The sequence below is a fragment of the Thermobia domestica genome, chromosome 8 (genome assembly GCF_964235325.1).
Source record: "Thermobia domestica chromosome 8, izTheDome1.hap1.1, whole genome shotgun sequence".
NCBI classification, from domain to species: domain Eukaryota; kingdom Metazoa; phylum Arthropoda; class Insecta; order Zygentoma; family Lepismatidae; genus Thermobia; species Thermobia domestica.
The window spans coordinates 243,616,648-243,628,744 of NC_137461.1; the positions used below are offsets into that span (position 1 = coordinate 243,616,648).

The 12,097-nt window shown below is 35.9% G+C and overlaps 1 protein-coding gene across 1 annotated transcript in view; it reads left to right on the forward strand.

The window, feature by feature from the left end:
- Positions 1-1,093: 1,093 nt before the first annotated feature.
- The window catches only part of LOC145692526 (uncharacterized), a 78,035-nt gene continuing 67,031 nt past the window's right edge, over positions 1,094-12,097 (forward strand). Inside the window, exons 1-2 of the mRNA XM_081767833.1 lie at positions 1,094-1,260; positions 4,904-5,037. Coding sequence (XP_081623959.1) covers positions 1,094-1,260; positions 4,904-5,037 — 301 coding nt within the window. The remainder of the gene's footprint in view (positions 1,261-4,903; positions 5,038-12,097) is intronic.

Below are 12,097 nucleotides of genomic sequence, written 5' to 3' on the forward strand. Positions count from 1 at the left end.
CTTTTGTTTTTTTAATTTGTTTCTTTTTCCTGGTAGTGCTGTTCCTATGTCCTATTGGTAAATGTTATATTTTTCGAAGCTACATTCACTAACCCCCACACTCTGTTTCCGCGACCAGAAAACACGTTCACATATCATCCTCTAACTCAAGGGCCGTGATAGGTAAAGACATGGGGGTCTCTTTAAAATAAACTTTGGACTTTTCTTCCCATTTCGTCCTCTGTATATTTATGTCTATCTTCAATAGAACGAAAGTTTGTAGCATGTTGAAATCTAAGTGTTGTTAGAACAGAATAAACATAAATGGCTATCATTTAAAATTATTTTCCACATACTTATAATATAAAATTCATATATAAAATAAACCATATTCTTCATGAAAGTTATATAAATATAAAAGCAAAAAAAAAAAAATGTAGCATTTATATCTCCTCGAACTCCAGTTATCGTTATACAAAGAGGAAAAGTATATTTATCAAAAACGAATCTCCCATTTCGGTTCATTTCCTTTCGCTTTCCTGTTGTAGAGAACGGAGCGTGCTTTTTAAGTTGGTATTTGTGTTCGCGCATTTTCTCTTTCCTGGGATTGGACGTTGAATTGAACGAAGCGTCTGCTATATATAACCAGTGGAATGGCATTTGAGCAAGAGCGAAGTCTACGTCACTGCCAGGATAATTCTCGGGCACTGTAACATGTCACAACTCGTTCAAACTCGACATTGAGCATACGAAAGATTTAGGATAGTGGACTTAATAGTGAAATGGATACAACATCTATAGGTGGCACTGTACAACCACATTCGCCGTACTTTTTGGTCACACGTTGTACACGCATGCACTAAAGTATGTTTGTGTATTTGTGACTGTCGTTATGTTTTGGTCTTTTGCCATCTCTACTTCGAATCAGTCCTTCGTCCTACCCATGTTGGAAAAAAGTTCTGCGGACATCTCTGCGTGAGTGTATTCCGAATTGAAGCTTTTGACGCCAAATACTATGGTTAGATTGAATGTAATAATAATAATAATAATAATAATAATAATAATAATAATAATAATAATAATAATAATAATAATAATAATAATAATAATAATAATGCTGTTTGCTTCTTTAGGTGATCCTGAGTATAAGGTGCCACCCATTGACCCAATGCGTTTAGAGAAGTTAGTTATAGAACAAGGACAAGACACTCACTCAATGAACATAACATTCTGGGATATTGATATGATTGGAATTAAATATGCTAAAGTAACAGGTGTGAGGTAAGTGGTTGTTCTGGAGCAGTGGCGTATTTTTATAGGCAACTGAGGCTACCGGCGGTAGCGCTGCAACATTAATGAAGAAAGTTAATAGAAAAATTATAAACTAATTAAAAATAATAAGTTTACAGTTTATTATCTTCTTTTCATGGTATTAGTTTGTCTATATTTTTCGCAAACGTCAATACGTACTAAGACAGCCGTTAATGCTTTGAACGCAATTCCTCTTGTTTTCTTGGAGACTGATGATGTGGCAACCCCCTGGTAACCATTGTCTACTGCCAGCAGAAAGAAACGTATATACTGTAACTGCTTCGCCGTATCAATATGCTAGCGAGCTACGGGCTGGCAACCAGGGAGGTTGCTACTCTGTGTATCGGTTTCCGTAGAAGGAGCGAGTAAATGGAAGTTTAGAGCAATTACATAGCAGCCATTTTTTGTCTATCTCAGAATTTCGGGGAATTATTTAGTAGTGCTTTGCGTCAACGCAATGCATAAGTTGTGTTTTACTTTACGATTGTTGTTGTTGTAGTTATTATTACTTATTGCGTTATCTGCCTTTGGGTTGAACTCTCAAATTTTGCGTCAATCGTTACGAAATGAAGCTCGCAGACAGTGTTGTAGATTGGAGAATGTGTTAACCTGTATTTACTCTGACAAGCGTTGTGAGTTATATCTAGCAGCAAAATGGAATACTACCAAGAAAATCATTTTTAAAATTTTAGTTACAAAGTAAATTGATTATAGAATGTTTGTATGTAACTCTAAAATCAGTACAATAATGTATTTATGGTGAAATAGCATAATAACGTTACATATTTCGTGATGCAAATTGATGAACGAAAAATATTATATGGGACAACTGAGCACATTTCGTAATTGTTTGCGTATTACAACGCAAAACTTGAGATGTGGGTAACGACAATCGACATAACAATTATAATGACTGTGCATTTTATTTTTTTTTTACAAAGACTGATACAGAATGACAATCAACATCAGTAACAGAGGCGACTCTTGAGGGAAGTGACAGTGGTAATAATTAATATTTTACGAATGCAATCCACAAGAAGTTATTTGTGCAAAGGTTTGATGGTATTTCACTTACGGCTGAAGACATTAATGGTTTCAAACATTAATAAGTTCAAATAAAACACACCAAATACTATTTGTTCATTGTTTTGCATAGTTTGTATATTATTATTATTATTATTATTATTATTATTATTATTATTATTATTATTATTATTATTATTATTATTAAGTTTAGGCTCCCGTTCAGTACCGAGGCTGGACGTGGACCTACAGCTTACGTGGAATGAGGTTGACATGAGCTCAGCCGGGAATTGAACACAGATCTCTCACGCCAAAGCACCCACATTATCCACGTAACCACGACAGAGCTCTAAGCGTTCTCCAAGTGAGGACAAGTTTTATTAATCATAATGTTCTATGGTCAACCCTGTTCCTTTCCCATTCGAAGGGGTATTTACAACCAAAATTTCTTTAAATGTTTATCCTGTCTGCCCGTATGTCCTTCTGTCCGGAATACAAAATAGCTCAAAAGCTAGTTGATGGATTGCCATCAATTTTCACTAGGACGCAGAAGGTGAAAAGTTACAATTGTATTTTGTTGAAAGAAGCGATATTTGAATGGGAATTGATAGAAATCAAACAATTCTGGTTTTAACATTGATCTGAGATAGCGAGAAGTGCCTTCCTATAATAGATTAAACGTCCAAAGGATAAATACAGGATTCGTTCTCAAAGTATTCCGACTTATTTATTTTCAAACAATTTATCGATGACAATTAAAACTACTGTCAGTGTTCCTTAATGTAGACATCTTGAGCCTCAGTACAGCAAATATAGGGACTTTTCCACTGTTTGTAGCAGTCCTGGAAGTCCTTGACTGGCACCTCCTTTAATACTGAGATCGTGGCGGCTTCAAGCTCTTGAATTAAAATTAAAAAAAAAAAAAAAAGTTGAGTACTCCTTTTACCTTGGGAAACGAGATGTCGGACGGTGAGAAGTCTGGGCTGTAAGAGTGATGAGGCAACGTTGCCACCCGTACCTTGATCAGAAACTCATCGACCAACAGCACTGTGTGAGCTGGCGCATTGTTGTGGTCAAGCACCCACTTGTCGACGTTATCAGAACGGACGTGCTGGCCCCTCTGCAGGAGACGCTCAAGTATTCTTTTGTAGTAATGGCCCCAGCAGGTACAAATTCATATTATTATATATATACAATAAGCATTGTCTTTACTTTTGATTTGAACATCTGGGCTTTCTTTTTACGAGAGGATGCGGGGTATGTCCCGTTATGAATTTTGTTTTGTGCTTTTGGGTTCGCCCTCGAATAGTTAGATTTCATCCCCGGTTATCACTCGGCTGAGAAAAAATTCGTATTGTTACTATCCGTAACTCTCTACTAAAACGAAAAATGAAAGAGATCCTCTAGAACTTCCAGTTTCAATGTTGATATATAAAAAGCAAAAACGACAAGAGATAGCGAGGAGCAATGTTTTTGGAATCGATTTCTTGTAGAGACCTGCACGGGCCGAATATTTCGGACCGAGCCCAATCCAGCCCGAATGTACCTAGGCCCGGCCCGGCCCGATAAGTATTTGAAAATTCTTGGCCCAAGCCCGACCCGGGCCCGATAAATTTTAAAAGTTTCTGACCCGACCCCGGCCCGATAAATTTTTTAAAAATTAGCTCGAGCCCCAATCTTTCTCAAAATTTAGTATTAAACTTGACCTAACCCTCATAAACATTTTCTAAACTCTGATTGACAACCTGACGCTTGCCTCCCGAATGATACCATTGCCTCCTAGAAATTTGCCTGTCATCGAGGGAACAAAAACTCCATTTCCTGTAACAAAAATCTAACTTAATTGATTTTAGCATAAAGTGATGATGGCAATATTGTTTAGTGACGAGCAAAACTTTCCCACCCCTTCCTGTCATATTTTGGGTTGAGTGAAGATCAAGGTCAGAGCTCAATTTACCGCGCAATGCCTGCAATCCTCTATAGTGAAAGTGGAGCCGCTAAGCAACACAAACTGTAAATAGCTATTGCATTCTTTGTAACATTATTCACGGGCACACTTCTTCAACGTTTGGCTTTATTCCAATTATCGTTTAACGAAAGTCAATAATTATTAAAGAATTGCAATTAATCGGCCCAGCCTGGCCCGACCTGAAGAGAAATCAGTGTCGGCCCGCCCAAGCCCGGCCCGGCCCGGCCACAAGAAATAACAGAGTCGGCCCGCCCAAGCCCGGCCCGTGCAGGTCTCTAATTTCTTGTTCTAAGAACCTTCTCCTTTAAAACTCTTAAACTTCTATTTAAACTATAAGTGGCAAAATACAACCACAAGTTTTAACGATGAATGCTACCGAATTAAGAAGTTAAAGGATAGCTAGAAATGTTTTTTTGCAATCAATTAACCGTCTCAAGAATATGCTTCATCTGCACTCTAATCTCTGTACTAAAACCAAAACTGGTAAAAATCTGCTAATACTTTCAGTTCTAATACTAATCACGCTATACAAACCAAACTCTTTAATGTGGTGTACATTACATTATTGCTACTTGTGCATATATTTACATTGTTACACATATTCTTTTCGTACCCTTTCAGAGCAGATTTAAAAGCACGAGTAGCGGAATATGACGTCACAATTCCAAAATTTGCTGTAATTGGACCTTACCACATATCAGGGAAAATATTAATGCTACCCATCGTTGGAGAAGGAATGGCTAATTTTACATGTGGTAAGCAAGACGCTTTTAATTTCTAGAAGCTTTGCAAAATTTTATGCAGTAGTTATAGATGCATTGTTGTGTTGTACTGTCTTTGGGATATAATAGCTTTTACCATGGTAATGTAAAATCATATTTTTGAATAAAATCTACCGGAATTAGTTTGTTCTTCAATTTTGTTGTAACTTTTCCGTAGAAATTACCTTCGTATGGAGAGTACTTGTGGGAAATTTTCAGTTCATGATTGAAGCAATATTTCTTATATGGGCCGTGTACATACCAATACGTTAACCGAAAATTAGAGCAGTTTTCGACGCAATTTTGATGGAGGTTTGTTTAGTTGGCGATTATAATTCTACATTTACTGAAAGGTATATAATCGTTTATTATTTTGAAAACTGGCACACTAGAAGATATCGCATATAATTACTACTACTATGAAATTTCTGCCATCCAGGTGTGTATTATCACTAAGGTAATACTGTTTACTGCTATAGTTAAAGTATGTTCATTGTTTAATATTTTCACAAATCTGAATATAGAATCTTATTATATTTCGAATATTTTCAACAAAGGTTGTGGGTTTTCAACAGATACAGCAATGATCTAAGTAAGTAGCTTTACCAGATAAAATAATAATAATAATAATAATAATAATAATAATAATAATAATAATAATAATAATAATAATAATAATAATAATAATAATAATGTCTAATCCAGAATAACTGCGAAACACCTGGAAGCATATTTATGGTGCATTTCAAAGGAGTCCAAATGGTAGTGTCTATTTCAGAACTATTTCTCACTGCCAGTGAGGTACACATCAGGCACGTAGCCAAGGGGTGGGTCCGGGGGGGTCCGGACCCCCCTTCGAGACCAGAAATAAAAAATAAGGAAGGATAAAACAAAAAGAAACGAGAAATAGGAAGAGTAGCGTTAAAAATAAAAAGCTAAAAATAAAAATAATTTTTCATCATCGCTTCTCTGTAGTATTAAACATGTTATTTCGGAAACGGTTTTCAACTGCTCCTTTAACTTGTCATTTGGAACAGACAATATTTGACGGATATTAAAAACAAAAAGTTATGTGTAAGAAAGTTCCGTTAACACTTGATTCAATAGAGAAAGGAGCGCAAGTATTGTAAAATATGTTACCAGACATTATTGGAAACGCACTTTTTTAAAAATAGTTGAGGCCATAATGAAAGGAAAATTGTTATATTTGGATGAACAGAAGAAGGAACGTAGATATTGTAAAATCTTTTAAAATCTTTTTAATATTCTTTTATCCGACATTTATTCATAGTTTGTTACTAAAATACTATCATGTGATCATTTTATTGTTCTAACAAATAGTGATCAAGCCCCTTGTGTGATAACCACAATATTTCATATCACACTGCCCCCCCCCCCCCATTACAAAATCCTGACTAAACGAACCAATATATGTAACCAGTAAAATAGTTTAGAATAATCGAACTCTGGTGTGGATAACCACAGTATTTCATGTCTCGGACCCCCCCTATTACGAAATCCTGGCTACGTGCCTGTACACATTATTTGAGCCTCACGTATTAGACTTTTTAAAAGTATTATATATTTTAGAAATATTTAATTATATTCCGAATTAACTTTAACTTCACTGTACAGTAGTTCCTCTAGTGCAGTAATGGAGAAACTACTGCCCTTGGGCCAGACACGGTTCTTTGGAAGGTTTTATCTGGCCACGACATGATTCCTCTCTGACGAATGAAAAAAAATAGCGTTACTTGTAGCGAAAGGGTTGTATTGAAAAGATATTAACAGATGAACATGAACTTCACTCCTGAGAATCAGTGCACCCGCATCCGAATCGGATTATGACAAACATCAGTCATTAATATGTTTCAGTATTATAAGAATTTTGTAAATTATAGCACTGTTGATTTTTAATAAAATTTTATTGGTCTGCCTAAAGTTTTCTCTTTTTCCTTTGGCCCAATCCCGAAAACGTTTACCCATCACTAGACTATCAAATTTGTCAATGAAACCATTGCTCTGATTGTCTCGGGTTTTGTGCAGAAATTAGGATTACGTACTTCCTATGGACCTGGAAAGATGCATTATAGATCTTTGCCCACTTGAAACGTATTTATAATAAACAACAACACAAAAATCAAAGAAAATCATAAGCGTCACTTTAACGTTAAGAATACTTCGAAGTGCTTTCTTTCTTCGTCTAGATATAGATTTTATCATCTGTTAAGATGGCCATTGCTTTCTTTAAAAGTCATAGCTATAGATCCAAATCGTGTCCTGGTAGAGTTATCGTCTTCGTTTGTACGATTAAAAAGCCTTAAAAATTTTCTTCACGTTTTTCATTTTTGTTCATTTGTTAGAAACTGTAAAATGTACTTTGTAGCTACAGGATGCATGGCCATTTTACTGATTTCTTCTTACTCAGCTATTTTGCGGATGGTCAAAAGATAAATTTTCAGTCCAACACTGCATGGTTTCTGAACATGAAATTAATCATATGATGTAGATGTGCGCCTCGTCTTCGATGGATGTTCTTGTTTTGAAACGCCGAAACTACTCATAACACCGAGATTGACTGCAATATTTTTCCTTGTTTACTTCTTGCAACATTTACAAAGGTCCTGTAAACGTCTTGCCTAATTTGAAAGAAAATTTAATGTCCACACGCTACTCCTCCAACATCTTCATTTTCGTAATGTTAAATGTTTATTTACTAGTTAAAACATTTCCTTACCTACTTAGTAACTAACCTAAATCAACAGGCTTCCGCTTTTAGCTATTAGTTTACTTCACAAGCCATAATACATTTCTCCTTAATCATAAACTTTCTTTCGAAAAGATCATAGCCATTTGCATCTCTTTTTACAACTCTTTCTTTTCTTTTTTTAGATGAGTGCATGTACAATAAACCATAACTCTTTCTGCCCTCAACATTCTCCTCCCCTTCAAAAAGAAGACTATTGTCCGTATCCCCATCTATCAGGCTGTCTTCTTATTCTTTGTGATTTTCTCCCATATCTTTGACCAATTGCCTCTCTTGTTACCCTGTATCTTCATTGATTTTTGACTTTCATGAACAAACATAGGCTCTTGTCTCTCTGCTTCATTCTGATATTTTGTCTCCAACCTTCGATCTACTCCTCTACGAACTTTATTCTTGTACTCGTTACATACTGATTCCACCCCACACTTATTGCCTGAGTCTTTTATTACTTCATTTTCTGCACTTGATTTCCCATCTGCAATCCTTATCTGATGTCTGTGAACCCTTCTCATAGAACCTTCTACTTGAACCTCCAAAACATTATTTCCCCTGTTATGTACAAAAAAAAAAAAAACTTAATAAATTTTGGTAAGACAGCCCTGTAATTTCTCACCCATATAGGTGTTCCTTTTTTCAAGCCTAGTTCTCTGCGCTCTATACAGTCTTGCTCTTTAGCATTATTGACAATTACTGCTGGAGAAACATTGTCCCAAGTACGAGGCTTAAAAGAATACAAAAGGGAAGCAGGCGAACAATTGATGACTTTAGTAGGAGTATGTAGAAGAGCATAATTAATCTCAGCTAACCAGTTGACCACACTTTGGCTGGAGACTCTACAACCATTTTCTAAATATTTTTTCTTTAATATAAATAGTTTTTTAAAACTCTGAACCGCTCTTTCTTACTGCACTGCCGTTACTTTCTGGAGAGTATGGTGGAGTAAAAACTAACTTAATTCTTCTCTTCTTACAATATTCTTGAAATTCATTACTCCTAAAGGGTGACCCATTGTCCGATACCAAAGTATTAGGAAACCCCACCAAAACAAACAACTCTTCCAGACAAGTTAAAGTGGTAGAAGCGTTCGTGGAATTTACTTTCCAAACCTTAATCCAGTGAGTGAAGGTATCTATCATAATAAGGAAGATGAAACCAAATATTTGACAGTGGTCTACATGGATTCTATCAAAAGGTTTTTCCGAATTAGGCCAAGAACTATAGTTAGTTTTGGGCGAGAAGTTAGCCATTGCCAAACAAACTTCACAACTCTTAAGGTAACTACGTAATTCATTATTCATGTCGGGCCACCATACTTCATTATTTGCCAACTCTAGTGTGGCAAAAACTCCCAGGTGTCCTTTATGTAATTTCTCCTTATAGGAATCTCTTAATTTTCTAGGAAGCACAATCTTCCCTTTCCAAAATAAGCAATCATTATTCAACTCTAGTTGATATCTTCTCTTATACATTTCCTCATATTCCTTAAAGTCAAGGCTAGCCGGTAGTCTCTTAGGCCAGCCGTGTAACATCCACTCTTTAACTTTGGTAATCGTTGGATCCTTCTTAGATTCGTCTTCTAACTCTGATTTATCCAAAATACTCGACGAAATCTCACTTATATAATCAGGAGCTAGTAGCTCCTCCTCCATAGATAACTGTAAGGGAAATCTGGACAGAAAATCAGCCACCTTTACAGATTTGTTATAAACAATATCGAAGTCATTATTGGCTAAAAGAAGAAACCATCTTTGAAGTCGAGGGGAAGCTCCATTAGAAGGAGCCTTTAGACCAAAGATCCACTTAACTGGTTGGGAATCCGTTATAACTTTGAAGTTTCTACCGAATAAGAACTTGTGAAATTTCCGAACAGCAAATACCACCGCTAAAGCTTCTCTCTCAAATTGAGAATATTTTTCTCTGCTTCAGACAGAGTAGCCGAGGCGCACGCCACTGTTCTCAAGTGTCCGCCTATATCATTATACAATACCGCTCCAACTCCATCTGGCGAGGCATCAGTCATAAGTACCACTTTCGCTGTTTCATCATAGGGCTGCAAAATTCGGGCTTTATTCAGCATATCTTTAGCCAATACAAATTCTTTTTCTTGTTCACTAGTCCATTCCCAGGATATTCCCTTTTTTAGTAACTTGTACAGCGCTGGAATGCGTGAAGGTAATGAAGGTAAATGCCTGTGATAAAAGTTGAGCATACCAAGAAAGGACTGTAGTTGTATTATATTTTTAGGAGAAGGAGTCTCCAGTATAGGCTGCAGCTTGTCTTTTGCAGGGAGAATACCTTTGGGAGAAATATCATAACCTAGATATTTTATGGCATCTACAAAGAAAAAACTTTTTTCCTTGTTCACATGTATGTTGAAGTGAATGAATCTATTTAATACTTGCACAGTTCTTTGATAGCATTCCTCAACTGAACTTCCCCAAATTAGTACATCATCTAGATAGCATGCTACTCCTTCTAAATCTTGTATAACATAGTCCATTAACTTTTGGAAAGTTTGTGCTGAGCAATTAAGCCCGAAAGGCAGCCTGTGTTTTAAGTACAATCCCCAAGGTGTATTTATCACTAAATATTTCTGCGAGTCTTCCTGAACTTCCAATTGTAAATAGGCTTGCCTCAAGTCTAATAATGCATACTATTTTGCATGAGATAACTTGCTAAGTAAGTCCTCTATTTTAGGAAGAGGGTAACTAACCTTCTCCGTGACTAAATTCAACGTACGCTTGAAATCTAAACATAGTCTAACCGACCCATTCTTATTTTTAACTATCACCATTGGAGTAGCCCAATCTGACTGTGAAATCTTCTTTAGCACACCAGCATTACATAAAGTGCTCAACTCTTTTTTGACTTGCTCCCTTAATGAATAAGGTACTTCATATGCCTTTCTAAATATCGGCGTGACTCCTTGTCTTAAGGGAATGGATACTTTATAACCTTTAATAGGAACATTTATAGATTCATCAAATACTTCCTTAAACTGATGCAAAATCTTATCTCTTAATACATTAGTAGACTGACTTTGAACAGATTGAATCTGTTTCAATTCACTTCTACTGTCGAACATAGAAGTCAACTGATTTCTCCACTCCGAAACTATTAGATCTAGCCAACTTCTACCCAGAATTGGTTGAAACGACTCTTGCTGAACAACCATTAAAGGCAAATACTCTTTAAATTCTTGGCGTTGCACTTTTACTGTACACATTCCCAATGTTTTAATTGGCGAACCATCAGCATTATTCAGTCTCCCTTTAAATGGTTCTATCAATGTTCCCTCTAATATTGAATCAGTATAACCAATTGCTGAAACTGCTGCTCCCGTATCAATAAGAAATTTTACCATTTGCTCATTGCACTTTAATGAAATATATATAGGATCTCTAGACTTCATCATGGTCTGGCCGACTAAAAGAAACGTGGTTCAAAATTACCGACTGCGCCAGCTGGTAAATGTTTATTTACTAGTTAAAACATTTCCTTACCTACTTGGTAACTAACCTAAATCAACAGGCTTCCGCTTTTAGCTATTAGTTTACTTCACAAGCCATAATACATTTGTCCTTAGTCATAAACTTTCTTTCGAAAACATCATAGCCATTTGCATCTCTTTTTACAACTCTTGCTTTTCTTTTTTTTTTTGGATGAGTGCATGTGCAATAAACCATAACTCTTTCTGCCCTCAACACGTAATATCACAAAATCGATCACCAAAAGTACAGAACACCACTTCAACTCTTGCAGTCTCATAGTGACGCAACGCAGAATGGTGCAATCACAGTTAAAATGCTTGGGAACAATCCCACTACGCAATACTAGTTAATAGAAAGCGAAGGACAGGTCCGTTTATCTTTTTTTTGAGAGAGAATTTGGCTTCTTTCCGCAGTGATCCCTTATTTCTATGTCATTCCACCACAAAAATGTCTCAAATCTCACAGTGGTAAAAGAAAACTAGTTTAAATGTAGACTATTGACAGTTCCTTTGAACATTTATTTACAAAGTGTCCAATGCAAGGATCCTGGTAAATAAAAAAATAATAAAAAGAGTAGAGTTATTTCGAATTCAACATATATTAATTATTGTGTATAACGCGTAAAAAACAAAAAGGAAATATTGTTTGTAACAGCGTAAAATTAATTGCCAACGTCTAGTCCAACGTCGGTGGTGTAACTCGTGTCGTATATGGGATGGATACGACAATTGAGATTGTTGGATAATTAATGTATTTGTGAGTTCTCTTTGGTATTAGAAAAGATGTTTTAACTTGA